This window comes from Syngnathus acus, chromosome 21 (genome assembly GCF_901709675.1).
Source record: "Syngnathus acus chromosome 21, fSynAcu1.2, whole genome shotgun sequence".
In the NCBI taxonomy this organism is placed as follows: Eukaryota; Metazoa; Chordata; class Actinopteri; order Syngnathiformes; family Syngnathidae; genus Syngnathus; species Syngnathus acus.
In genome coordinates this window covers 7,835,801-7,863,103 of record NC_051105.1, presented here as the reverse complement: position 1 = coordinate 7,863,103, position 27,303 = coordinate 7,835,801, and the positions used below count along the sequence as shown (strand labels likewise).

At 43.6% G+C, this 27,303-nt stretch overlaps 4 protein-coding genes and 2 long non-coding RNA genes across 10 annotated transcripts in view; 4 read left to right on the top strand and 2 right to left on the bottom strand.

Moving 5' to 3' along the window:
- LOC119115393 (zinc finger protein OZF-like) overlaps window positions 1-1,864 on the top strand; it is a 3,168-nt gene extending 1,304 nt beyond the window's left edge. The window contains exon 2 of the mRNA XM_037239843.1: window positions 1-1,864. This exon is cut by the window's left edge and continues 298 nt beyond it. Coding sequence (XP_037095738.1) covers window positions 1-685 — 685 coding nt within the window. The 3' untranslated portion in view covers window positions 686-1,864.
- On the bottom strand, window positions 787-4,708 carry prmt2 (protein arginine methyltransferase 2). 2 transcript variants are annotated; one of them, XM_037239841.1, is made up of 9 exons: window positions 4,377-4,708; window positions 3,710-3,892; window positions 3,454-3,615; window positions 3,160-3,324; window positions 2,887-3,062; window positions 2,508-2,637; window positions 2,280-2,416; window positions 1,497-1,671; window positions 787-1,403 (listed from the first exon to the last, which is right to left on the bottom strand). In XM_037239841.1, exons 1-9 carry the CDS (start codon window positions 4,455-4,457, stop codon window positions 1,371-1,373), a joined length of 1,242 nt encoding a protein of 413 aa, XP_037095736.1. In that variant the 5' UTR covers window positions 4,458-4,708; the 3' UTR covers window positions 787-1,370. The 2 variants fall into 2 exon arrangements, with proteins under 2 accessions (XP_037095736.1, XP_037095737.1); XM_037239842.1 differs by having other exon boundaries at window positions 3,710-3,889; window positions 4,377-4,705.
- Window positions 2,572-3,564, top strand: LOC119115395. Its single transcript, XR_005096134.1, has 3 exons — window positions 2,572-2,664; window positions 2,846-3,087; window positions 3,426-3,564. It is a non-coding gene; the product is annotated as an uncharacterized LOC119115395 (long non-coding RNA).
- LOC119115396 lies at window positions 3,739-6,400 on the top strand. The gene is made up of 2 exons (XR_005096135.1): window positions 3,739-3,842; window positions 6,093-6,400. It is a non-coding gene; the product is annotated as an uncharacterized LOC119115396 (long non-coding RNA).
- Window positions 5,083-7,572, bottom strand: ercc1 (excision repair cross-complementation group 1). 2 transcript variants are annotated; one of them, XM_037239845.1, is made up of 10 exons: window positions 7,223-7,572; window positions 7,013-7,151; window positions 6,771-6,937; window positions 6,475-6,578; window positions 6,282-6,381; window positions 6,114-6,190; window positions 5,774-5,873; window positions 5,551-5,622; window positions 5,392-5,460; window positions 5,083-5,301 (listed from the first exon to the last, which is right to left on the bottom strand). In XM_037239845.1, exons 1-10 carry the CDS (start codon window positions 7,280-7,282, stop codon window positions 5,236-5,238), a joined length of 954 nt encoding a protein of 317 aa, XP_037095740.1. In that variant the 5' UTR covers window positions 7,283-7,572; the 3' UTR covers window positions 5,083-5,235. The 2 variants fall into 2 exon arrangements, with proteins under 2 accessions (XP_037095740.1, XP_037095739.1); XM_037239844.1 differs by having other exon boundaries at window positions 6,771-7,151.
- A 289-nt stretch (window positions 7,573-7,861) lies between these two features.
- On the top strand, window positions 7,862-15,712 carry si:dkey-67c22.2 (uncharacterized protein LOC792544 homolog). 3 transcript variants are annotated; one of them, XM_037239838.1, is made up of 11 exons: window positions 7,862-8,028; window positions 9,222-9,307; window positions 9,435-9,639; window positions 9,932-9,990; window positions 10,128-12,078; window positions 12,133-12,365; window positions 12,446-12,830; window positions 13,062-13,582; window positions 13,672-14,150; window positions 14,219-14,303; window positions 14,556-15,712. In XM_037239838.1, exons 2-10 carry the CDS (start codon window positions 9,280-9,282, stop codon window positions 14,291-14,293), a joined length of 3,936 nt encoding a protein of 1,311 aa, XP_037095733.1. In that variant the 5' UTR covers window positions 7,862-8,028; window positions 9,222-9,279; the 3' UTR covers window positions 14,294-14,303; window positions 14,556-15,712. The 3 variants fall into 3 exon arrangements, with proteins under 3 accessions (XP_037095733.1, XP_037095732.1, XP_037095731.1); XM_037239837.1 differs by having other exon boundaries at window positions 10,128-12,365; window positions 14,606-15,712; XM_037239836.1 differs by having other exon boundaries at window positions 10,128-12,365.
- Window positions 15,713-27,303: the final 11,591 nt, after the last annotated feature.

Here is a 27,303-nt window from a genome sequence, read left to right as displayed (position 1 = left end):
CGCCACCTGCGGCAAGTACTTTCACCAAAACTCCCACCTGATAGCCCACGAGGCCATCCACAACGGCAATAAGCCTTTTAAATGCCCCGACTGTGGCAAGAAATTCGGGCGGGCCGCGCATCTCAAGACTCACCAGCGAATCCACACCGGCGAGAAACCCTTCAAGTGTTCCTACTGTGACAAAGCCTTCACGCAGAAGTCAGGCCTGCTCTCGCACATCCGCATGCACACGGCTGAGCGGGCACACAAGTGTGATGAGCGCGGCGAGACTTTCAGGTCTCTGCCGCTGCTGCTTTCTCACAAGGCCGAAGAATCGGCTCAGCGGGGGAAAGCGGCACCTGTGTTCGCTCCCCCGCCTCAGCCCGACTCCCGTGGAGTGGACCTTAAGTGTGGCGTCTGCTGCCGCACCTTCATAAGGTCGTCTTACATCAGACTGCACGTCCGCCTCAAAAAGGGGCTGCGGCCTTATCACTGCAAAGTGTGCAACAAGACCTTTGCCAAGATGGATACGTTTATCAATCACTGCGATAAACATTTGAGGCAGAAAGGGGAAAAAAGTGACGATGACAGTGTGGTGAAACCTCCATTGTTCATCCCGCTCTCAAAGCCGCCGCGACACCCGGAAGCCGCTCAGGCGGCATCCACCGAGATCACCATGGGCTCTGAGGTCAAAACTGATTTTTGATCAGGAGGTCACTGTATGTGCATCTCTAGAAATTGGAATATTGTGGAAAGCTTCATTTATTTCTGTAGTTCAATTCACAAAGTGAACAATTTGCAGTTTTCTTTTTTTTTTAATTGACTACAGAAATAAATGACTTTTTTTCTATGATATTTGGGTTAATTGAGATGCAAATGTTGACAACCATTCCAAATGCTCATTGACACTTATGGACAATTTCCTCTTACATGTTTGTGGGATGCTGGGAGGAATACCTGAGGAAAACCCACACAAGCAGAAGAAGAACATGAAAACTCCACTCGGGAAGGCCTGAGTCAAGACTCGAACCTTGACCATTAGAAGAGTAAGGGAGACATGCTAATTGCTAGCAACCCCCAAGATGCATGTTGAATTAATATTGAACTGAATTGTTCCACTTAGAAATAAATTATTGAGATTGATTGGACTGAACGGATTGTGTTCACCTTTTCAGGCTAGGCTATTCCATTCGCAGGCGTTTGAAAGACTCTTCAGATGTGTTTAAAAATGGACTTTGAAGATTTTGTCATTCATGCTTGTGGTAAAATCCAGATTGTCAATGAAAAAGTCCAGGATACTCTGTGTTGGGAAACTCTTCCACTTAATAAATGCTGATTCTAAAGCCCCAGAAACTCAGCAGGCAAGCATTGTGCCAGATGCTGAGAAGCTCTCAGCGCCACATAGGGAAGCTCTTCGTACCGGCCTGCAGGTCATAAAAAGGGAAGCACATCATCGTATTAGCGTATAGCTCCACTGTCATATTGTAACGATCCTACAATGTAGAAGACAAATTTACCTGGCAGGTGGCCGCCTCCTGCGCGAGGCAGCTGATGTCCCAGTGGAGGGTGACAGTCAAGTGGCGCCTCCACACGGGGTTTCTTCGGAGAGTAATGGTTCCGCTAATGCGGCTCGCGGCATCCACGCTGATGGGCTCGTCCAGCATGAACAGAGTCTGCTTCCAATGCGTCGGCCTGGAGCCAAGACGTAATTGAAGAAGTAAGGTCACTTAAAAGTCACTTATCAGTGTTCGCTTTTGCTGGAAGTATCGTTTGTTAACGGGTAAGATAAAACACATATTGCGCTTTGTTTAACATGACTGCTTGGTAAAATTAGATTGTGCAATGTAATTGATATTTTAAAAAATTAAAGTATTGCTTAAACTGATCAGCCAGACATGTTCTTAAAATAAATATTTAATAGCAGTATACATTGTAGGGTTGTCACTATTGAATATTTTTAGAATCGAATATTAGCATTGGTGTATTTTCAAATTTTTTTCCCGATTACTGTTTACTAACCAATCATTTTTGATCTGGTATTATTTAGTGATTTAAAAAATGCAACAAAACAATAGCAACAAAACAAAATAATTACTTGATTATTAAAATGCGAGATAATCGATTTGTTGTCGATTAATCGATGACTTTTGACACCTCTGATGTAGTTTGTTCACCCCCGCTTTAAATGCTTATTGGCTCCCAACAAAGTTTTGTTTGATTTCCTCCCACCCAATAATGGATTGAAATTTTGCATTTGACAGTTCCACTTTAAATGGCAACAGTAAATGGATGTGTCCTACTCTGAGTCAGGTCCGGTGTTCAGTTCCACCGTTGCACCGCCTTCCTCCAAGCTCTTGAAGTAAACACTAAACCAGGCAGTGAAGCCGTGGAACACGCCAGACTTTTCCACTTGAAATTGAAACTCGCCTTGCATTTCCTTAGAAATGATAAAGTGGTCCTGCGCGTTACAAAAGGCGTTTCGGTTGGGACTACTGTAGGAATAAAAGATGGCTGGCTGGATGATTTACCTCCAGGTCTGCCACCTGCAGTGTGTGCATGTCCAAGCAGATGACATCGGCAGGAGAGGCGAGGCGATCGCCCGGCTCCATCAAGTGGCTGAACTTGGGCTTGCTGAAGAACTCCTGCAGTGCGAGAGGCCTGCGGAAAGAAGGCGCGACGTCATTTGTAAGTTGTGCTATTCAAATAAATATTGCACTGAAGATCAGGAAGAGAAGAAAATGTTATGGTGCATGCATTTACAGTTTCTGCTCAAAATTGAGTCAATGTATGAGGTGTGTAAAAAAAGGTTCCACAACTGGTGTCACCAAACATTCTGTGTCAGCTTGGCTTATCTCGGCCTACACAGGTTTCCTCGCACGTTGTGAGGTTATATCTGATGTGTCTCACTGAAGCGGGGTGAAGTCCAAGCCGTAGGGTTTTTCCCAGAAGGCCATTTTCTCGGCGTAGTATCTGTGAGCTTGGCAAGGCACCAAGGTGAGAGCTGCGGACGAGGGCCACATCGTGCCACCTTCCCTCAGCCAGCGGTCCCTGGCCAGCAGGACGGACTCCACCATGAACTCAAACTAGACCGAAAAGAAAGGAGATAAGGTAAATGCTGAGATTCAGCCCGGTTGGGGCTATTTGTGTTCGTGTAAGTCATTCGGGTAGGGGGATTCTTACGAGCAAACAGTTGCCCATCCACTCAGACACCAGGACGTCCACCTGCTCAGGTAGCTGGATCTCTTCGGCTCGCCCCTGGAGCACCGTGATCACCTCCTCACACTCATTCTGCTTCACCAGCTTCTTGGTGTGCTCCACCATTGAGCTGGCCTCCACAGCATACACCTTCAACAGTGTAAACAGCCATGAATGCTTCTGGTGTTTGCACGAAAAACTTCTATTTTTGCAATTCACGACAGGTCTCGTCCCTCCTTCTACTTGTCAAGTGTCTACAGGGGTGCTGTGTTCTCTCACCACTGCCGGTTGTGCCAGCTGAGCGCAGAACAGACTCATGATGCCCGTCCCGCAGCCGAGGTCCATCACCACCTTCCTGTGCAGAGAAGTGCTGTTGTTGACGATGACCCGCCTGTACGTCTCTGTGCGGCTCTTGTCTGACAACATCTCCAAGTGAAGATTCTGGTATTGTAGAATATATTTCAAAATATTTTGGATCCAATCATTGCGCATATAAATTGATCTAATAACACTAAAGTAAATCAAAAAGGCTAACCAGTGCTCCGTAAGTAAAATAGTACTCCTCATCCTGCCAGGCATCCTCTTCTTCTTCAGTGGTTCCCTGGCGGAGGTAGCTGGCAGGGACGTAACCGAAGACCCCTCGTTGCTCAGCCCACCACCACTCTGAGGTAATCTTGCCATGGACAATCAGTCGATCTCCTTTGCTGATACTAAGCTGCTGACCATTAGGGATACAAGTTTAAAACTGAATGTGATTCTAAACTTTCACATCTATATTTCTATTCATTATTACGATTGGGGTGAGCTGGAGCCTATCCCAGTGAAAGGCGGGGTACAGACAAAAAAACAAAACCCATCGACACTCACGGCTATGGAAAGTTTAGGGCTGTACTTGGGAAAGTATTTTAACGTTTTTTTCCCCAAGTCTTATTATGCAGTCCTCAGTTTACGACGTTCTAAATTTGGGGTTACGCACATCGTCACGTGACACACTGTAGTTTAGCCCATCATTACTGCATATGTTTGTGTATAATACAACTCTGAACTCTATTTGCACATCGTGGCATGACTAATAATTGGAGGGGGAAAATCCAAATCCATTCTGCACTTTTTGTACTCGTAGTTTGCTCTAGGATATAATTAAAAAAACACAAGATAGTAAATTGCAAATATTAAGACGTTGGGACATTCAGATAGATAACCTCTTCACTGCAGCGCCCAGGAAAGCTCCAAAGAACAACATACTCCTCAGGCGGCACTAGATCCTCCAGTTGATCCTCCATCTTTACAAAAGCGAATGTTAATGCTGCTCTCAGAAGCTATGCACGTTTAATTACATTTTGGTTACAACATGTAGTAACGTAGTTCATCAGTTGAGCGAGAACCAGCGTCAATGGAAAAATGACTGAAAACCACAACTTTTGCGAGCACTTCCTGCTGTTTACGTCACGCATGTTGCGTTCATAGACAATCGGAAATAACTCCAAATGTCATTTTACATTTAACAATGGCGCTAGGATTCAAAGGTTTTGAACACAAACACATATGTATATATACGTATATATATGTATTTGGACAGGTGAATCGAAACAAGCGGTGGTCTATTGCTCATATAACCAAACGCAGTAGAAAAGTTATAATTACAGTAAATACTTGTAGAAAAATAAAAAAACACGTCCAAAATGGCAAATTAAGAAAATTGCCTGTTTCCACCTGCTGTAACTAAATACAGCAATCACAATACTACCTTAATATCAACATATTATACTTTGTACCATATTTTATTGTCTTTTCTTATTGTTTATGCAAAAATGTATGTTTACCTACTAGATAGTGCAGGTGATCATTTAACTTAACAATGAGGGGCGAGTACCATGATTCCTCTACACTTAAAATCACAGTTTCAGGAACATTTTACAATATTGTCATTTCAAGAATGATTCAATAATATTATCACATGACAATATTCATTAATTATAAACAGCACTGTGAAGGAAAACAATGTCCGTGTCTTTTCAAGTTAACCGTCTCGTGATGCCACATACTGCAGATTCAGAATCCTCAACTGTTAGACTTTGTCTTGGATTTTAGGAAAGGTTTATGAAGCACATCATAAAGACGTCTTGCCTGCAAACACAAAATGACAACAGAGTAACTAAATTGGCATTATTATTATTTTTTTGGGAATGATCTGGTAATATGCATGTTTCCCTTCACCTTTTGAGGACCAAGGCCTGGACAGAGAACCAGGTCTTCTTTCGAAGCACTGATGATTCCTTCCAAAGACTGTAATGGGAAAAAAATAGATATAAAAGAATTACTAATAGACAAAAGTCAACATTTCAGTTATAGTGACAAAGATTAAGAGGGATTTACAGAGAAGGTTGAAAGTAACGTCATAGCATCTGTCTTGTTTATGGACTTCACAGTGGTCAGGCAGTCAGTCACCTTCAAAACATCAAACCAATGTATATTTGGTGACATTCTTAAAAAAAAACAAAAACAAGGATGTGACTATATGGCACAAAGCTGAGATGGGTTATTGCTATAAAATTGACACAAAGCACATCACACCTTAAAACTTCATTGACAAGATTACCTTTGACAAATAATTTTTTTCAACTTGCTCCTTCAAAAGATCTGCTGGTTTCTTCTCATATGACTTGTATGTTTCCAGGTAACGTCCCGCCTCCTCTGGACTGCCAGTTCATCAAAAATAAATAAATAATATTAAATGTGAATAATAAATATCTAAATATAAAAATTATGTTGACGTCTAAGACCACACTGGTGTTTATTTTGTTCGTCATAGCTTTTTAAAAGTTTTCAACCCACGTCTTGTGTTTGACTGTAAATGTTGCACTGTTCACACTGTCACGTCGACACGGATAACATTGTTTGTATTATTTGTCTTCCAGGCAATCAATCGCAGGACTTGCCTCCATGCCAAAATAAGAGTGCAGTCAGCCATGATGCAGATTCGAGCCAGCTCCTTCAATGCATGATGGGGGTCTTTCTGTGAGGGACAGCCCCAACAATACATGTTACAAAAATACAATGGATGCTTCAAAACGTTTCCATTGAAAATTATGACACTTTATACTCACCACATCCACTTGAACAAGTAAAACTCGAAGGGTGAAGCTTTGTCCAAGCTGCTTAAGTCGCTCATGGATATAGTTTGGATTCAGATTGTGATATCTCAAACTTTGCGCCAGTTGAAAAAGAAAAAAAAAAGGAAGAAAGTCAGGTGTATAGCAGCTATTTCACAGAATTTACTAGGTAGGCGCAAACTTCTACCTGAGAAAGAGAGCACAAGTTGTCTGGCCTAAGACATAGTCTGGCACCACTTCTCCAAACTCCCATGGGACACTCCTCACAAACTTCAAAATGGGATTCCCCCTCTGTAAGCATGAAACGAATTACAGTATGTTTGGGAACAAATGCGCAGGGTATTCAAATGCAAACTTCAACTTGAAAAAATATGCCTTTAAAGTGACATACAATGGAAAATAGTGTTTAGTGTTAACTTCTCATAAGCGCCAATTATTTGATAGTTATCTAGAGATGAATTTGATATTCCTTCCGGTGCCTACCTGTCTGGAACTGACAATGATGCTACTCCCGGATCCTGCGGGTTTTGGACCGAGGCTTGGACAATTGATTTCTCTCTGACCACTGGGTCCGGACCCCAAAGTCTCCTCGTTCTTTGTCACCTCATCACCGCCACTTGGTCCTACCACGGGCGGCAGTGGGTCAGGCTCGCTTTGCCTAGGACAGGTAGTGGTGGTAGCTCCATCAATTTTAGATGTAGGCATTTCAGAGGACCCATCACATCGAGGAACTGCAGACCCTTGAGCTTTAGCTTTGATTATATATTGTGCATACGACAAAGGCTGGGTCTCCTTTCCTGGGGATGCGCTTGCATTGCTTTTGCTTTGTCCCGCTGTTACTGATGGTTGAAAGTGAGGCTTTGGCTGAAAAACAAACATGTCTTATTTAAAATGATTAACCAAATATAGACGAACAATCTGATATAATCGCTTACTGGTGTTCTCTCTTTAGTAAAGGCAGAATCGTCCAAATCGATATTAAACCTCTTCTTCATGACTCAGCGAGGGATGTTTGAACAATGCACGAACAAAAATAAGTTCGCAAAAATCCTTTAAACTAGCAGACAACAGTCGGAGTCTCAAACTGTAAGAATACATGTAACAGCAGACGATATGCACTGTACTGACGATTGGAAGCTTCCATTAGGTGCATGTTCTAGCGTTTCAAGTAAGAAAAAACTACATATATTCCACAGGGATTTGCAATGCAGACGGCTTTTATTCAACTCAAACTACTTCGCCAGACACACATGCACTTCCTTGTTCCAAATAGCTCCTCCCCTCTACGGAGCTTCTGGGTGATGTAGTGCTATTTCATTGTCAATGCGCTTGTATTGGATTTTTTGGAGGCTAGCAGTACCTATCATCGCTAACACATGTTGTGAAAGTAATTCACCCATCCATCCATCATTCATCCATCCGTCCGTCCGTTCATTCATTCATTCATTCATTCATTCATTCATTCATCCATCCATCCATCCATCCATCCATCCATCCATCCATCCATCCATCCATCCGTCCATCCATCTATCGTCAGCACCGGGAGTTGCCCCGGTAACTGTGACGCTGCCACTCAACGCGCGCAGCACTGCATGCTGGGATACCTTCCTATCATGGCGGAAGAGTTAGCTGGCTAACGTTGTCGGTACGCGATTGTTCGGCTTCGCACGTTTTGGAAACTACGACCGCAGCCCTTGAAAAAAAATCTACTCTTCCGCTTGTGCCTCCAAACTTACACAGGGTAAATATGCGTTACAAAAACGTGGCAAATGTGATTAAGTAACCAACTCGCTTTGTTGAAACGAGTCATAGCTACTAGCGAAAATGGACTTAGCGCTAGGTTGTTAAACAACTACGAGCATGCTAGTCAAGATAGCTGTTTTAGCTGGACGGGTAGGTTGTGAATGGCACCGGAGGCCGCTGTTGTGTAGCATCTTGTTTATTTCATTATAACTACATATGAAAAATAATTATAAGCCACGTAAGCAAACAAGTCGCCATTTTGTGGAAAATATATGTTCATAACTCTTTTATCGATCCGATAGCAGCGTGACCTCCGATGATTTTTGAATGAATGTTAAAGCTAGCATACAGCCACGCAGGCCCGCTGGCGATTAGTAACTTGTGAACTGAGTTGCTTTTGTAAACTTAGTGAGAATTGTCGTTTTCTCAGCAAACCTTGCTCAACCTGTGCATGTTAGCACTCCTAATCAAAAAAATGTGTGCTTATATGTCTGGCCTATGACACAAATTCAGCGTCAAAATTGCACGTCGTGGTTTGGCTGGGAGCGCGGCAACGTTAACTTGACGTTCTTGTCTTAGGCTAAACGGAAAACGGTGTATCTTAAATCGATCAGACAGATTTCTTTTAAGTGGGTGTGATCAAGTGGCACTTTTGTAATTTTGAAGAGTTCTTACCGTAACAAAGGCGTACGGTTAAAATAGAGTTTTGCAGTAACTAGATTAGCGGATCAGGGATACTGTTCATAAATCCGTTCTCTTAGTTGCTTTTTTCATTTTTAATCTTAATTTGAATAAAGTTGTGTTATTTCTACAGACTTGTAAATGTACACGCTGTGGTAAATATGAAATAGTTTAGCCATAGTTGAGCCATTATATGATGTGACGGAATAATTCTTGACATTTGTAATAGGGTTACCCCAAAACATTTTTCTCTGTCATTAATTTATGTACATTATATGAGTTGAGTGAAGACAGTAGAATTCTTCTTGGATGTTGGAGACATTTCACATTAAATCCATTAAATCCAAAATGATCAAAGGTGAAACATCTTCAACAATCAAGATGCGTGCAGTTACACTGTAGAATTAATATATGTGGTGCAGGTTCAGACAAAAATGAACTTTTTACTTGGTTTTTGGGATAGAATTGTTTGATAAAATCCTAAGTGATAGTTTGTTGATTCTTCCCCAGTGACGCTACCACTCTACATTAAGAGGATCCTTTACGACAGCACTCGCATCAGATCAAAATGGAGTGTGCAGTGGACATTCCAACCGGTAAGTGGTTGTGAGGGTACAATCATTCCGGCGCTGCTTTTTTTCCACGTTTGTTCATAAAATTACATTGTGTAAATATTGAGTATACTTTGTTTGCATGACGTGAAATTCCGGTTGTCATGTTCAGGCGAAGATGAGACAAAGGAAAAAGATGACGTGAATTGCACTGATGGGACTGAACAGCCCCATAAGAAAAACAAGAAGCACAAAAAGCACAAGAACAAGAAGAAGAAAAAGAAAAGGAAGAATGAAAAGGAAAGCAGCTCGGAGTCTGGTGCTGACTCTGATGCCGAGACTTCTCCTCAGAAACCTGTCCGGACTACTAGAGCCAGGTCAGAAGAAGTTGTACTTATTCTTTGCGAACACACCCTTTTCCACCCATCAATTAAAAGCATAATGCATTGGGAAGAAAGTCAAATGCATACATGAAGATAAAAAAAACAACTTGATGAATTAATTCTTAGGTGCTGCCAATTACAAGGTTGAGATGCAGCTCCAAAACTTATTGCTCCTGGTATCCAACTCAAAGTTGTACCTCCTATATTAATTAGCTACCCAAGTTAAGAGTAGTGTGTTGCTCATTTTGTGAGCAATTTCTGAACCCATTTGCCCTTGGTTTTGCAGTGCAAGGCTGGCGGCAAAAACCGGAGATCTTGCTGAGCAGAAGGAAGAGACAAAAACAGGTAGGACACTTTTAATAATGATGATATATATATATATATATATACATATATATATATATTCATTCATTCATTCTCTAATGCAAAACCAACAATAAAAGAAGAATAGAATGAAAATAGATCATTAATTGTCTTGTCAGATTGTGTGGACAAGGAAGGAGACGCAAAATCTAAAAAACACAAAAGACACGCTGCTAAGAAGAAGAAAAAGAAGAAGAAGAAGGATGAAAAGAAATCACAATCTCGCTCCTCATCCGATAGCAGCTCCGGCTCAGGTTCTGAATCTGAAACGGAAGGCCGTGCAGGGATGGGTGATGGCAAATCTTCTCCGGCGGTAGCAGCTATCCAGCATGAGCCAGTGTCACTAATGTCAACACAGAACGACAAAGGGGATCAGAAAGATGTTCCCAATCTGCTGAATCCCGAAGCACTTGAAGAGAAGAAGCAGTGCATAGCCGAAATGGATGTTCCGCAAAGTGCAGAGAAGACCACAACCGATAGTCAAACCAACGGACCAGAAAAAGATATCAAATCCTCATTGCCTAGCTTGGATGAGGTCACACAGACAGCACCAGTTCAGATGAAAGAGGAAGCCAGTCTAGGAGATGGTACATTGGGTCACGCCAATGAACTTCCTGACATTATTCCTAAACAGGAAAATAATGCACCTAAAGATGAGCCAGTGCAAAAAGACGAATCCAGCTTAATGCAGCAGGCGACAGTAAAAGAGCCAGATTCACCCAAGCCAGCATCTCCCCTCCCTATGATGGGTCCTGATATTAAGCAGTCTGGGTCAAGACATAGTCGGTCACCATCACCAAGCCCCCCAAAGCAACAGAATGATGAGCAAACAGTAGTGGCAGCGGAAGAACCGCCAGAGAATCATTCGAGATCAGCCTCAAAGGACAAGTCATCTCCCACCCCTCAAAAAAATCGTCAGCTCTCGCGCTCCATCTCTCGCTCTCAGTCTCCTAAACCTAGGAAGAAGTCCCTCTCCCCACGCTCCAAGTCTCCTAAGAGAGCTCGCCGTCGGTCGTTGTCCGGTTCTCGCTCACGTACACCGAGGAGGAAGTCGTTACGGTCACCGCGGAGGTCCAAGACACCAAAACGTCGGAGAAGCTCGTCTTTGTCTCCGAGGCGCCGCCGCAGTTCCCCGTCCACAAAAAGAAGATCCTCGAGATCGCCAAAACGCGGGGTACGCAGGTCGCGCTCTTTATCTCGGTCTCCAAGGAGAAGCCGGAGATCAAAGTCCCGCTCACGAGGGCGCTTAAGACGCTCCCGCACGCGCTCGCCCAGACGTGGTGGAGCAAGCGGGAGACGGTCGCGATCTCGCTCTTTTGCCAGGGCCCGTCGCTCCAGATCCAGGCGCCCTTACCGCCGATCCAGGTCACGTTCCTTGGCAAAACGGACCGGTGGCAGGCGCTCAAGGAGTCGATCTTTGTCGCGTCACAGGAGGTCGCCGCCTCCCAGAGCGCGCCGCTCACGCTCCAGATCGGTCCGCAGAAGCCGGCGGACTCGATCACGCTCCGTCACAACCTACAAACGGCAGCGGCGCTCTCGATCAAGGAGTCGCCGCAAACGGACCAAATCCCGAACGCCCATTTCTCGCTGGCGCTCCAAATCCAGGTCTCCGGTCCGAAGGCGTTCTCGTTCCCTGGTCAGAAGGCGTTCTCGTTCCCCTGCCAGGAGAAAGCGCTCTCCGCCGCGGTCTAGCAAACGCTCGAGATCCCGCTCATTGCCGAGAAGGCACAGGTCAAAGTCACCTTCGCCATTACTGAGCAGAAAGAAGTCCAAATCGCCCAGGATCAGCGTCAGAAGGTCAAAGTCAAAATCTGTCTCTGTTGGCTTGCGCAGATCCAAGTCCAGGTCCCGGTCTGAGTCAAGTAATAGACCGTCTGATAGGTCATCCCATGCCAGATCCGCCTCACCCCCTCCTGAGAAGGCGACTTCTTCTCCCCAGGCGGAGCAAGCATCTCCCGAAAAGATGGCATCCCCCGACAACATGGCATCCCCCGACAACATGGCATCCCCCGAAAAGATGACATCTCCAGAAAGGATGGCATCTCCAGAAATTATGGCTTCTCCAGAAAGGATGGCGTCACCAGAAAGGATGGCGTCACCAGAAAGGATGGCGTCACCAGAAAGGATGGCGTCACCAGAAAGGATGGCGTCCCTCGAAAGGATGGCGTCCCCAGAAAAGATGGCCTCCCCAGAAAAGATGGCTTCCCCAGAAAGGATGGGCTCCCCAGAAAGGATGGCCTCCCCAGAAAGGATGGCCTCCACAGAAAGGATGGCCTCCCCAGAAAGGATGGCCTCCCCAGAAAGGATGGCCTCCCCAGAAAGGATGGCTCCAGTAGCTGAAACCCTTCCCGTCTCAGGTGAGAGTAGTTTATTTATTTTTTTCCCAACTTTGATGATTTAGGTGTATTGGGGTTTGAATACCTTGTCTATATTACAGGTGGCTGGAGGCCTGTGCCCGCACTGGTTGCTTCTAGTTTTCCAGCTGTTACTTCTGTGGATGAAGTTCAGGAGCTGCCTCAAGCCCCTGCTACCCTCCCTGAAGAAGAGGAAGACGAACAGAGGGAGGAGGACAGCACGTGGCACGAACAGGATGTTTCGGGGACAGGGCCTGGCTCCCAAGAACCTGCCGATGAACCGGAGGGATCGGAATGTTCTGCAGGCTTAGATGAAGAAATGCAAAATGCTTCCCCACCTGTGAACATGTTAGAAGAATCCCAGAAAAGCCCCTCGCACTCGGCGTCTCCAGGAAGGCAGAGCTTAGAGTGCTCGCCCGCACCCGCAGATCACAGGGAACCTTCCCGCTCAGCTTCACCCCGAAAGAGGTTTGTACTTTGTGCATGCAAGGAACCACCAACATTACTTTGTGAATACTGTGAACCCCTGGGAATATACTTTTGAATAATTTGAACTGATTGCAATTTTGGAAGAAAAAAAAATACTGTTTCTTTTTTTCCCTGGAGGGTTGATATATTTGGTAATTTGCATGACTTGAATCATGTTATAAGCAGGAACCACATCATAATGTATGTAATCACTCTCATCGTTGTCTTCAGATCTCCAGCAAGGAAAAGAGAATCTGTCTCACCATCTGAAAAAAAGAAGCGCCGTTCAAAGTCTCGCAGTCCCGGCCGCCGCAGAAAATCCAGCCCTTCCCGTTCCAGCACACGACGCAAGCGATCCCGTTCCAAGTCTCGGACCAGGGCGCGCCGATCCAAGTCCCGTTCTCCAGTCCGCAAGAGGCGCTCCCGCTCGCCCAACGCCAGGGGGAGGAAAAGATCCAAGTCCGCCGACAGGAACAAACGATCTCGGAGCCGATCCGCCGGCCGCAAGAAAAGGTCGAGGTCGGGAGACAGAGGTCGCAGGTCCAGGTCTCGTTCCTCCGACCGAAGACGCCGGTCAAGATCCAGAGGTCGAGGGAAGCGTCCGGTATTTCGCAGTCGCTCATTTGATAGAAGGGATAGGTGGAAAAGGGAGCCCAGCCACTCTCCCGTTCTGATTCTCCGCAAACAGCGGCGCTCAGGGTCGCGCACACGACGCAGCGCCAGCAAGTCGCCTCCGAGGCTCACTGACCTGGGTAAACGTTTTTACACGCTTACATCACAGGTACGTGACAATATAGGCGAGTGCTTACGTGATTTGTTTTGTCATCTCATTCCCGCCCAGATAAAGACCAGCTACTGGAGATAGCCAAGGCCAACGCAGCTGCCATGTGTGCCAAAGCGGGCGTCCCCATCCCCGAAAGTCTGCGGCCAAAAGCGATCCTCCAACTTCCCCTGCCAACGCCTTCCGCCGGTCCGCTCTCCCTCCCGCTGCCCTTACCCCTCCCCATGGGCATGGGGATGCCAAATATGCCCAACATGGGTCCAATGGGGCTGCCCGGTATTCCAGGAATGCCCAACATGTCCAACATCACCATGAGTGCCGCCATGGCAAGTATGACGGCGGCCACCATGACGGCCGCCCTCACCAACATGGGGGCCTTGGCGGCCATGCCCCCCCTTGCCCCTCTCCCCACCATCACAAACAAACCTCCTCCATGTCTCGCGCCACCAACCCCATCCCTGAACCTGGACCACATTGAGGAAGCAAAAAGGAAGGTCACTCAGCAAGCAAACATCCACACCATAAAGGAGCTGACGGAGGTAAAGGATGCTGCTTTTATGCGCGTTGCGTTCGAGCACTCATAATCAGTTTTTCTCTTTTTGTCTAGAAATGTAAGATGATTGCCAATAGTAAAGAGGAGATGGCCGTAGCTAAACCTCATGTCTCCGATGACGAATACTAATTTCTTCAAGGTAAAGACGACAATCTTTATTCTACCTTTTGAGACAAACTTCTCACTTTACTTTTACCATTAGCGCATGCGGAATTCATTGAAAGATAATGGGAAAATTAATTGTTGCAAAAAAAAAAAAAAAAGATGGCACATTCCCCCTGAATAATTGCTGTTTCCAAAAAATGGCTCTCTAGACTACAAATGAGTTGTAATGCTTTGTAACATTTTCTAATTTTGATGCATCCCCTCCCCCCCCCACCCCCCTTCTTAGGACCTGCACAGGAAAATCTTAACAACAAAATATGATTTTTTTTCCCCCAGGACAATATGCCCACTGTAGTTCTCATTCAAAGTCACGTGCCGTGACGGAGCCTCGGGCAAAAGACGAGCATCCGAGTTGCTTACAACTTTTCCCCACGTTGTTTCCACTTGCGCGGCTGGGTCATGTGATACCACTCAAGAAACTGGACACAATAACTTCTCGTGTGCATGATTGTAAAGCTATCATGTGAGTGTGTGTATATAGGGATTTTCACCAACATCCCCTCAGTGTTGCTGCTTGCTTGCTCAAGCAGTCACTGTTGTAAAGACTGAAACCAAACTTACCTAGTGGCGCCTTTTTTGTCGTTTTTGTAAAAGCTTAGTTCGTCTAAATTGGTTTTACTTAAGCTTTCTTAAAGAACCGTGTATAGTGGACACTGCTTCCTTGTTCTGCTGTATTCTTTAGTTTTTGTGTTTGCTTTTTTTTTTTAAACTTTATTTCAGTTGATTTTCATGTGTGATTTGTTGACACCAGTTTGGGTATTGTTCAGTTGCAAAAATTGCGGGATAACCGAGAGAAGCGGATCGCACGGCGTGACATCTCCCTGTCAAAAAACACATCAAAATTCAATTAGTTCTGCCCTGTTTGTGATTTATATTTCTTTTAAAGTGGCAGCTAAATTTAACTCGGAGATGCACGCACAGAGGAAATAATTCATCGTTTTACAAACTGCAGGACTAATTCGAAGTGATTTGCATTTGAAAAGCTTGAAACACCGCCAGCTTTGATTTCAACAGTGGATCAGACAATCACTTCCTTTTATTTTTTGGCGACCTATTAATGTCGCCCATAACCATCAAACTTTTATCCATGTCAATTTATTGCAGTTTAAAATGTGTAAGATGCAATCCTCTCATGACCAAGGCTGTCTTAACTGTTGAAGATAATGCAGAGATTTTTTTTTCCCTTCCTATTGTCTGCTTCTCGCTTCTCTATCAACACATGAATCTCCTTTTTGCTAGTTTAAAGACAGGAGGGGGGAAAAAAGAGGAACATGCATTTTAGGATTTTTTTGTGTGTGTGGGGGGGTGTCATTTGAAATAAAACATTGCTTGCTCTGTATATAAATGTGATAATGATTATTAAAAAGCTCATTGATCTGTACATATTCTTGTCCTTGTGTATTATGTTCTCAGCATGTGACTGCACATTTAACATTGTTTTTAACCCCATCTCAAATGAATAATTAAAAAAATGCATTATAATAAAATAATAGACCACAACCAGATTATAATTTTAAAAAGTAAAAAATGTTACCATTAAATAAAAAGTTTAATCTGAGCATGTAATGTCAGCAACCATTTGGCTTGATTGACAGTCATTTTTACTGCCATCTGGTGGTCAAATTGGGAAACGCGTGTCCAGTGTGCAGTGTCCACCCCTCGGGCATATAGCAAAGCCTCTGTCCTCGCAGCATCCTTGGTTGTTGTGGTATAGACAGGCAGCCTGCCATTGATTTAGAATTATATGGCGAGTTGACTGTCTCACTCGCAAGAGACAATACCAGCCCCTAAAACGTTTTTTTTTTAAAGAGTAAAGGGGGGTAATAATCCCTTGCAGCCATGGGGTAATTCCTGCATTTATTTAGAGGAGCTGCTTAACTAATTCTAAGTGGCACTTGTCCTGACAGCCCTTTCGGTATTTGCATTTTTCCGACGACCACATTGACACTTTGCAATTAAAGGGATGCCAGCTTTCATCAGGCAGAAACAAACGGGGCTCCTCTTGCACAGCCAGCTGGTGCAGATTTCGATTGTCCAATGTGACAATCAGGCCCCGGCTGCAGGTATAAAAGGGCCCCGCATCATAAATGTCAACTAAAACCCAAAGTGACGTTGAGAGGTTGCGCAGCCTTAAGCGCCCAGCTCCAGATCTCCTGATGAAGTCAGAGCCCAGAAGTAGAACCTGGCGGCAAGATTTAACAGCTGTCACGACCTTCTTATTGGCAGTGTGTGCCGCAGAAAGATGAATAGTGAAATACTTGGGCAGGGGTGGTCAAACAGTCATAGACTTCGAGCCACATTTTTTACTGTGTCACCGCAAAGAGCCACACCATACACATGAGCACACATGAACTACTACCACTTTTCTGTGCTGCTTTACTTTGTGTTCAGCACTACAGTATAGAGCAGTGGTCTTCAACCTTTTTTGCGCCACGGACCGGTTACGTGTCAGAAATATTTTCGCAGACCGGCCTTTCTATAAATAAATAATACATTTATAATGAATATATAAATACGATGAAACAAAATGATACGACTGGCATAAAAACAAGTATAAACGACATATTTTTTAAAATGATTGATTTATTTGTAATTATTTATTTATTTATTATTTATTCAATTTTATTACTACTACTTTGAAACCAGGGGTGTCGCGCTCCAGTCCTCTGGGGCCGCGTTCCAACATGGTTTCCAAGATTCCCTCGTTAAGTGCACCTGCGTGAAAAGTTTTAGCTCCTGCCGAACGTGAAAAACACCGAATCTTTTCCCGCAGGTGTGTTTAACGAGGGTCGCTTGGAAAACATAATGGAACGCGGCCCGAGAGTTAGGGTTTCAAACTAGGGTTTAAAGCTAGGCTTTCATATTAGAGTTAGGGTTTCAAAGTAGGGTTTAAAGCTAGGGGTAGGGCTTCAAAGTGGCCTTTCATACTAGGGTTAGGGCTTCAAAGTAGGGTTTCATACTAGGGTTAGGGTTTCAAAGTAGAGTTTAAAGCGAGGGTTAGGGTTTCAAAGTAGGATTTCATATTTGAGTTAGGCTTTCAAAGTAGGGTTTAAAGCACAGATCAAACTCCAGTCCTCGGGGCCGCGTTCCAACATGGTTTCCAAGATTCCCTCGTTAAGTGCACCTGCGTGAAAAGTTTTAGCTCCCGCCGAACGTGAAAAACACCGAATCTTTTCCCGCAGGTGTGTTTAACGAGGGTCGCTTGGAAAACATAATGGAACGCGGCCCGAGAGTTAGGGTTTCAAACTAGGGTTTAAAGCTAGGCTTTCATATTAGAGTTGGGGTTTCAAAGTAGGGTTTAAAGCTAGGGGTAGGGCTTCAAGTGGCCTTTCATACTAGGGTTAGGGCTTCAAAGTAGGGTTTCATACTAGGGTTAGGGTTTCAAAGTAGAGTTTAAAGCGAGGGTTAGGGTTTCAAAGTAGGATTTCATATTTGAGTTAGGCTTTCAAAGTAGGGTTTAAAGCACAGATATCAAACTCCAGTCCTCGGGGCCGCGTTCCAACATGGTTTCCAAGATTCCCTCGTTAAGTGCACCTGCGTGAAAAGTTTTAGCTCCTGCCGAACGTGAAAAACACCGAATCTTTTCCCGCAGGTGTGTTTAACGAGGGTCGCTTGGAAAACATAATGGAACGCGGCCCGAGAGTTAGGGTTTCAAACTAGGGTTTAAAGCTAGGCTTTCATATTAGAGTTAGGGTTTCAAAGTAGGGTTTAAAGCTAGGGGTAGGGCTTCAAAGTGGCCTTTCATACTAGGGTTAGGGCTTCAAAGTAGGGTTTCATACTAGGGTTAGGGTTTCAAAGTAGAGTTTAAAGCGAGGGTTAGGGTTTCAAAGTAGGATTTCATATTTGAGTTAGGCTTTCAAAGTAGGGTTTAAAGCACAGATATCAAACTCCAGTCCTCGGGGCCGCGTTCCAACATGGTTTCCAAGATTCCCTCGTTAAGTGCACCTGCGTGAAAAGTTTTAGCTCCTGCCGAACGTGAAAAACACCGAATCTTTTCCCGCAGGTGTGTTTAACGAGGGTCGCTTGGAAAACATAATGGAACGCGGCCCGAGAGTTAGGGTTTCAAACTAGGGTTTAAAGCTAGGCTTTCATATTAGAGTTGGGGTTTCAAAGTAGGGTTTAAAGCTAGGGGTAGGGCTTCAAAGTGGCCTTTCATACTAAGGTTAGGGCTTCAAAGTAGGGTTTCATACTAGGGTTAGGGTTTCAAAGTAGAGTTTAAAGCGAGGGTTAGGGTTTCAAAGTAGGATTTCATATTTGAGTTAGGCTTTCAAAGTAGGGTTTAAAGCACAGATATCAAACTCCAGTCCTCGGGGCCGCGTTCCAACATGGTTTCCAAGATTCCCTCGTTAAGTGCACCTGCGTGAAAAGTTTTAGCTCCTGCAGAACGTGAAAGGAGCTAAAACTTTTCACGCAGGTGCGCTTAACGAGGGTCACTTGGAAAACATGTTGGAACGCAGCCCTTCGAGGAATGGAGGTCGGCACCCCTGGAAGCTAGGGTTAGGGTTTCAAACAGTTCGTCCGATTTGAAAACGAGTTATTTGTCAGTTTGTTTTGTAGCTTTTACTGCATATAATATGAGGTGCTCATCCATTTATTTGGGTTGACAGTCATAATGGCCCTCCGAAAGAAGCTATGACTACAATGCCCTAACCCTAAGCCTAGCGCCAAGCCTAACCCTACCTCTAGCCCTCGGCCTAAGCTTTAGGGAGGTGTATGGTTTTATGGGGCTGTATTGCAAATTTTTCCAAGATAAAATATTTCGTAGTCCGCTGGGACTTGAACTCAGGTCCCTGGGGTGAGAGTCCAGCGTACTAACCACTACACTATGGAATCCTCACATGCTTTTCTTGGAAAATGCACAAGTGCATGTTCGCAGTGTCTGCATGTATTACGTATGAGCTCCAACTTGCATACTGAGCACCGAGTGAGTCATTGGCATTGGCGGATCAATGGCTGGCGGTCGATAGACGCCTGAGTGCTTTGGAACGACCACTCTGTTGTGCAAGCAACCACTAAAAGGAGGTCACATGGACTCATTTCTCCTCAATCCTCCTTTTGCACATCCCATTTTTGCTTTCCAATCAACTGTCCAAACACACACACACACACACACACACACACGCACTGGCGCTTGCTTCTTTCTCTTTCTTCTTTCTCCAAAATCTGAGACAGGCTAATGAAGACAACAGAGGCAGCAAAGGCGGGGGGAAAAAAACACAAGGATTTGTGGGAAAATGAGTTCATCTCGGAGTTAAGAACCGAGCACAGGAATAGGAAACCGAAATGAGAGAAGAAGAAGATTTGACCGGGAGAGATTGCCACTCACAAAAATACAAGGACGAGATGTGATCATGCATCTCACGGCCATGGAAAGAAATGCACGGTTTGGGTTGTCAGTTCACTGGACCGTCAAAAGTGTTTGTGTGTGGGTGTGTGTTTTAAACAACACAATGTGTGTTAGTTTTTCGGCGTCCTCTGTGCTATCATTCCCAGCCAAACGAGTTTAAAGGCAGGAGAAAATTCCACAGCAGTGATGGAGATGCATAAAGCATCCTTAGCACACAACATTAAAACCTGCCGACATGTGATGTCATCGCTCTTGCAGCATGCTTACAAAAAACGGAGTTAAAAAAAATTAAAATAAAAAAATAAAATACAAATATATATGTTTACATTTTATTATGATGCATTTAAGGTCTTTTTATACTTGGAAGACCGACATTTTTGTTGTTTCAGATTAAAGAAAAATATGCCAGTTTGACTTGAGATTTTGACTGTAATATTTATAGAATGTGTTGATGTGTTGTGTTGCCGCTTGAGCAATGTGACTTGCTGGCTGCTAGACCAGCGCAGCTTCGCAAAAGCACCCCAATTGATTCATTTGTCGGGCTAAAAGGAATTTTGTGGGTCAAATATGATAGGGACCTTGTGGGGACTATTGTGTGTGAATGTGAGAGAGACAGCCGCAGGAATGGGTGAGTTAGTTCCAGTCCATTGCGTGAGAATAAGAGTTGCGGTTTGCTACCGTGTTTGTGTGTGTGCGCTGTCTTTCACAAGGAAAAAAGGAGAGGAGTCAACATGGTGTTCCCAAAGAATATCAAGGTTGTTAGCAATGCCCCTCCTGCCCTCCGTCATTTGGTGCCACGTAAGGCCTCCACAGGCGATGCACTCTACTGAGGGTGACTAACAGGCAATACTATGCCTTTCTTTATCTCCCTTAAACGAAACAGTTTGTATTTTTTCCCCAACCTGAAAAAGTATTTTAAGAACATGTCTGTGACAAATGACTCCAAGGATGAAAAATTATTAATCCAGTTTGCTGCCATGCAAGAAGCTGATAAGTTGACATTTCTGTCAGGTTTAAATCGCTGACTGAACAACTATTAAGAGAAGAGCATCAGCAAACAAATCACAAGTGAGACAGAATATCAAGTCTTTTCTCGCGAGGAGTGCAGTACAGATAGTTTACAACAATCTCACAACACTAAATATCTGTGTACACTCCCGCTCTTTTTATTTGGATTTGCCCTACCCACAATTGTGAGGCAAAAGCCCCTAAAGGAAGGGGGGGGGAGCACGTGGGCTTTGCCTCGTAAGCAAAATAATAAGAACGTGAGAAAAAGGAGTTTGAGTTGAGAAGAGAAAGTCCTTGAGCTCTAGCAAGGGAGGTTTTACGACCTTGAGTAGGATGAGACAAGCTAGGTTATTAATTACTGGATACGCACAAACATAATCTAACGATCAAGATAGCTTGGAAAACCCAGACTTTGATGGTCACTTGTAGGTTCATCTGAAGTGCAAGACAGCAATGAGGCATGTTGTCTAACAAAGCGGTCTTTGTTAAGAAGGAACTGTCTCGGTAGATGTCTTCTTTTTGCTGAGTTATCAGCTGCGTCCTGTCTGACCTCTCTCCTGGCCCAGCCGTACCTTTTCTCTTCTGTGGTACATCATAAAAACAGCAAGGCCAAACAGCAAGCATATATTGCAGTAATATTGCGGTAAAGCATTGATTAGAGAACGCATGATAACATATATATACATTTTTCTAACAATTCCCCCCTGAGTATCATAAGTTCTCAGAGACCATCTTATCACCGAAAACCGGCCACTTCAAAAAGATTTTCAGCCGTAGGATCACAAGTATGAGCACAAATAAGTTTACACCAAGAAAGGATAAACGTTGCGATACTATCATTCGGAAACACCCAGATCTGGGAAGAAGTCTGTAGACCCAAGTGCAAAAATTCCATCATCATCATCGTTATCATCAACATGCTGGCGTTCAGACATTAGAGGCATACCCCGGCCATCTTGTCTTCCATGGGCGATATTGCTGTAGTGATGAGACGATTAAACAGAGCACGGAGACATGGAATACAACAACAACCACACAAGGTGAGTATAGCAGTAATTGAGGACACAAGGGCTTTATACTTCCCAAAAGCAGTCATCCACTTGTTGTGCTCTTTCATCCTCGTTTTGAGGGATTGCAAGCTTGCAATCGCCTTCGTCAGGCTCCCATCAGGGGCGGTGTCATTCTGGATGAAGGTGCAGCATTGTTCCCTGAACATTGCGTAGACCCTTCCTTTCTCAGACAACAACATAACAAGAGCATTGCGGTTCTGGATTGACATTAGGGAAGGCGTGGCTAGCTGTTCGTGCACTGCCTCAAGTCCCGCTTGTGTCCTTTGCCCAATTTCTGCATGTTGCAATGGTTGTAATGTATCATGTCGACGTTCTTGTTCATCGTACACCACCAGCAAATGGAAGACTCCCATCCTGCTACAATTTGGTCAATTAATTCTTATTAATCAGGAACTCCTCTGGGGACTCTGATTGCATCAATTTCAGTCAGATCATTGTCGCCTCTCAAATTTAAAGACATTTTGTTTGTTTGTTTTTCCAGCTTTTTCCCAGATCTTGGCATGTTGATACATATACAATTTAGCTTGACTACATTCTCTGAAAGCAATGGCTTCTTTTTTCTTTTTTCAATGGATATTACTATATAGAATGCTCTGTCACACATTTCACAATCAGTAGATGTGACAGATTTCACGCAATCTTTGGTCAATGGCAACGATACAACATAAAGAATCGGTTGCAAATCCATACATATGAAATATTCAATTTTTGCTTCTTGTCTTTACAGCTTGTTTTGCCATTAGCAATCAATTGTTTCGTTTTTCAGTAACTCTTATAGTTACCTGAAACAAAATATCCACATTAATTTTAGATATAATCATCCCATTCTTTAACATCTACAGTGGTTGTTGACAAAGTACACATATAAACATCATATTTTCATTGCAGTCCAGATCCGACACAGCAGATCATCCTGCAAAGGTCAAATTGATCTTTTAAACAACATTGTTTCCTTTTTTCTTTTTTATTTCTACCAAATTTTAATCATCCTTAGTTTCCCACTTGGTTCCAAAACATGGTAATCTATATTGTCGCCCAAACAATTTTATACGGGGTTAAACCCACAGTAATTGTAATATTTATGAACAGTTTGACCGGGTCTAAACATTTTGTCCATGATCTTCCAGTTTTTTCCATGCACATTTTCACACTTTATGTCCTGTCATGAGAATTAATTTCTGAAATCTCATATCTCGGCATTATTTCTTTACATAACGTTTTTTGCCACTGTTAAGGCATTCAGTGTTTTTGTTGAAGCCAATTCAAACCATTTTGAGAATGCATCTATTATGACCAGGCATTATAACCCTGTGGATTGTGATTAGCACATGTTAAACTCTACAAAAATTTAGTTTTATAAATGTTTTGAATATGAATCAATTCATATGTTGTATAAAGCTGACTGAACTGCCCCATTATCCCCCCTCTTGAGCCATGCGACACACAACCATGGCTCAACATCGCTGCCCACTTGTATAGGTTTTTTGTAGGATAGGTCAGTCTTCTGGTCATTTATAGATACCATTCCCCACTCTGGCCCCCTTTTCGTCCATAATCGAATTTCAGCCTATGGACTTTGTCGCTGCACATCTTTAAAAACGTTTCAGTAATTTAATCTGCTTCTTGTGTGTACAAAATTTGAAGCGTCTTTTGCACTACAGCTATGCGGTTCCGTCCGCAAGCTTGTTACCTCTTGGCACCTTATCAGTCTCATGTGTGCCCTGCACACGTGCATATAGCTATTTTTCGTGGCAATTGGACTGCTTCCACAACTAGCGTAGTTGTAGTTTCTTGTAGTTTTTTGCAGTTTCTTTTCAATCATTCTCTCATCGTTTATCACAAGAATCTTAGCAATTTGAATGAAAATCAAAATGTATGTTTTATTTTACTCAATTGTATGATTTAGAGCATCCATATGTAGTAAAGTGTTGTATTACTACATATGATTTCATCTTCATTTAATTTGACACACCTTTCAAAATGCTTCTCAGTGTCCCAGTGCACACATGCTTTGCGTGTGTAACTGGTTGTCTCAACCCGTGTTCCACATCCTAATCTTTTCTCCCTCAAGGTGTCAAACCAATCAAGATAAAAAGATAAAAACCAACAAAATAACCGCCAGTAAATTAATATAATAGTCAATTGTTGTTGTTTCTTAACTTTAACTAACTCAATCACTCTCTTATTCTGAAATGTAAAAACTTGTGTAGTCTTGACACAACCAATCGACTATTTCTTCCAAATTTAGTTTTGAAATGTTATTTAATAATTTTGCTTCATCCAATTCCAGAAAGCAAGTTCTTTCCATCTCTCAAATTTTGTTTCATCAGGGCTAGGCATTAATGCATTGTGGACCAGTTTCTGCCCACAAAAAATTGCTCGCCTTTCTTTTCTTCTTATTTTCACAAAATTGCTTTTGTTTTGCGGTGCAAATCAGATAGACTACAGTCTAGCAAATTCTTTTGTGCACCTACATTAGCCAATTTTAACACATAACACTGACAGCACACAGACAACACAAAAACTTACAGCAGAGACACAGCTCACAAACAATACCAACAAACAACGCTGCGCAAACGTCATCCTCTATTTTGACGTTTTGATTACACTTTTTTTTCTCATCAGCGCCTGTTATCCTTCATGCAAATATTGTCACATCTTCCTTAAGCATCACCCTGTTTCAAATATTCAAACATTCTCTGAGAAACTCACACTTTCCCTGCTTCGCCCGCAGCCATAGCACCCCTCGTGCGAGGGGGGGGCGCAGCATCAATGTTGATTGGTCACAGGCTGGCCATTTCCTGCAACAACCATGATGCCGGCCCACCGCCCACACGAGCATAGCAAAGGCCCACGTGCACAGCCCCGCCCCGAGACTACGCGCGAACGCAGGCACGCTTATCAGTCTCACCTTCTCAAAGGGCAGGCCAACTTTGCTGTTGCCCCCTTCATCATGTTCACATTCGACATCTTTCACTGTCTTCTACACAACATTTGCTGTCTCTTATTCTCATCCTATCAAACCACCGTTCTAGTCACTTTCTGCCACACACGTCTTATTCTCTCTACTTCCACACACTGCTCATCTTAGTTTCTCCAACCAACTTAAACACATCATCGTCTACTTCTCAATTTCCCTATTATCGCTCAACAGCCTCCTGAACATTCTCCATTACTGATTTCTTCCATAGGACCCACATCGCACTCACACTCATACACACAACATTCATGAGGATCCTCTGCGCGCACACGCACACACACCAACACAAAAGGATGACGCACAACATACGTATAAGACCACATAGATCCCACTAAGAACAACTTTTTGCTCGTCTTACTTGTCAGATTTATTCTTTATTTTACTTTTAGAAGCTATTTGTAATTCTTTTCCATTTATTTAGCCAATTTTAACTTCAGTGTTTCTTTATCTTACTTTATCCTTTTAACACAAATATCTCCTGTATATTTAAGCTAATTTCTCTTTAATTTTGGCAGCCAGGTTCCCACTTCATTACATGGAAACCTGATTTGATTTGGTTTTGGCCTAGCCATAACTGTCTTTGTTAATTTGTGCAGTCACGTGCCATGTGACCGTTTTCTCCGCAATTCCAGCATTCTATTGGAGGTTGCACAACTCCTCTTCCTCGGCCTCTAAAGCCTCCTCTGTTAGACATTGCTCGCCCTCTCTGGCCTTTCTGTCCTCTGCCTGCATTTTGGTAAAAAGTGTCACTATCCTGGTCTACCAGAAAAGTGTCTTTTGTAGCTTTCATTCGTTTTCGTTTTTGTTTGTCTATTACTACTTTTTCCGCATGGAGGGCATGATTTATGTATTCCTCCAAAGTTCCGGTGTTCATGCCTATATAATGTTTGATCACCCAGCCTTGTATTGCTGGTCTGGACCCTGCGTGGATGGCATTTTTTAATTGCTGTTGATAAGCACCTTGAGGCGCATTATCTTCCACCAGTCCACTGTGTGTTTTAAACACTTTTGTCATTCGCACTCGATACTCATCAAAGGTTTCATTATCATTTTGCTTTGTTCTCCCTATTTCTGTATAATTTGCTCTGATTTCCTTTGACCAATCCATTTCTAGCGGGCTTTTCTGCCTAGTGGCTCTGTCCATCAACCCATAAGGAGGAGGTGATTCCTCAATTTTGTGTGTGTCATGTATTTGCGGATACAACTTCGCTATGATCTTTAGTTTTGAATTTGTAGCATGTGTTTTCTCTTCCCGCTCTTGTACTTCTTCTAGTTCTCCCTCAAATTTATATTTTTTAACCCATTTATCGAAATCTTTTTTTTTTTTTTTTTTTAAGTCGGTCGGGATCCTGCCTTTCAATTATTTTCCAATCTTTGCATTTTAGTTCATGTCGGGGTAGGGACTTTCGCTTACTATTTAAGTTTCCCATGGTTTATTTTTCTAAATTTTGGAGTTGGTAGTTTGAATGGCACCTACAGTGTCCTAAAACCAACTTTATTCACAGGACAGTGGTTAAAAGTTCGATGTGTGGTAAGTCTCCTTTCACCTCCCCGAAGGGAGCGGAGAGTTCTTGCCTCTGCCCCCACACAAAGCCACTGTTTACAATCCTGTGTGCTTATATAGAGGAGCGCTCAAATGAGATCACTCTCAGTCAAACCGTACACAAACACAAACACACCACGCGCGTTTTTTTTTTTTAGGAATAACAGAGGAGTCCGCCCCTCCCACTGCGGAATTTAACTAACGTACAAGTTAGGGGGCTCCACAACGCCCCCGCGGAATTTAACTGCTCCTATTGCACTTGATAGGGTCTAGAATTCTCAAGGTCTTTAAGTGACGTCTTGTCACTGCTCGTTTTAAGTGACCTCGTCACCGCTCATTCATTAGGTGACCTCTTGTCACCGCTCAACCATTTCTTTTTAGTAGAATTAATATTCCTACTCACGGTCTGCTGATTCTCCTCCTCGGATAGCCTCGTCAACCCTCCCGGTGTCCAGCCGGACTGATCGAGACAGTCCCGTCAAAGGGCTTTTGTTTACCTCGGCCGAGGATTTTCGCCTGTGTCGAAGAGTCCGCTGGAACCGTTCAAGGTGTGTCGAGGTCCCGGAACGAGCCCCCAATTTCTGTCAGGTTTAAATCGCTGACTGAACAACTATTAAGAGAAGAGCATCAGCAAACAAATCACAAGTGAGACAGAATATCAAGTCTTTTCTCGCGAGGAGTGCAGTACAGATAGTTTACAACAATCTCACAACACTAAATATCTGTGTACACTCCCGCTCTTTTTATTTGGATTTGCCCTACCCACAATTGTGAGGCAAAAGCCCCTAAAGGAAGGGGGGGGGAGCACGTGGGCTTTGCCTCGTAAGCAAAATAATAAGAACGTGAGAAAAAGGAGTTTGAGTTGAGAAGAGAAAGTCCTTGAGCTCTAGCAAGGGAGGTTTTACGACCTTGAGTAGGATGAGACAAGCTAGGTTATTAATTACTGGATACGCACAAACATAATCTAACGATCAAGATAGCTTGGAAAACCCAGACTTTGATGGTCACTTGTAGGTTCATCTGAAG

Coding starts and splice junctions, on each gene's coding strand:
- ercc1 (XM_037239844.1), bottom strand. CDS start 7,282: ATGAAGAAGAGGTTTAATATCGATTTGGACGATTCTGCCTTTACTAAA. Junction 5,623..5,773: donor AAAAAAATTATTTGTCAAAG/GTAATCTTGTCA, acceptor GATGTTTTGAAG/GTGACTGACTGCCTGACCAC. Junction 5,461..5,550: donor CGTTACTTTCAACCTTCTCT/GTAAATCCCTCT, acceptor TTCCCATTACAG/TCTTTGGAAGGAATCATCAG.
- prmt2 (XM_037239841.1), bottom strand. CDS start 4,457: ATGGAGGATCAACTGGAGGATCTAGTGCCGCCTGAGGAGTATGTTGTT. Junction 3,893..4,376: donor CTGGGCGCTGCAGTGAAGAG/GTTATCTATCTG, acceptor CCTAATGGTCAG/CAGCTTAGTATCAGCAAAGG. Junction 3,325..3,453: donor AGCTGGCACAACCGGCAGTG/GTGAGAGAACAC, acceptor ACACTGTTGAAG/GTGTATGCTGTGGAGGCCAG.
- si:dkey-67c22.2 (XM_037239837.1), top strand. CDS start 9,280: ATGGAGTGTGCAGTGGACATTCCAACCG. Junction 9,640..9,931: donor GTCCGGACTACTAGAGCCAG/GTCAGAAGAAGT, acceptor TTGGTTTTGCAG/TGCAAGGCTGGCGGCAAAAA. Junction 9,991..10,127: donor GAAGGAAGAGACAAAAACAG/GTAGGACACTTT, acceptor TTGTCTTGTCAG/ATTGTGTGGACAAGGAAGGA.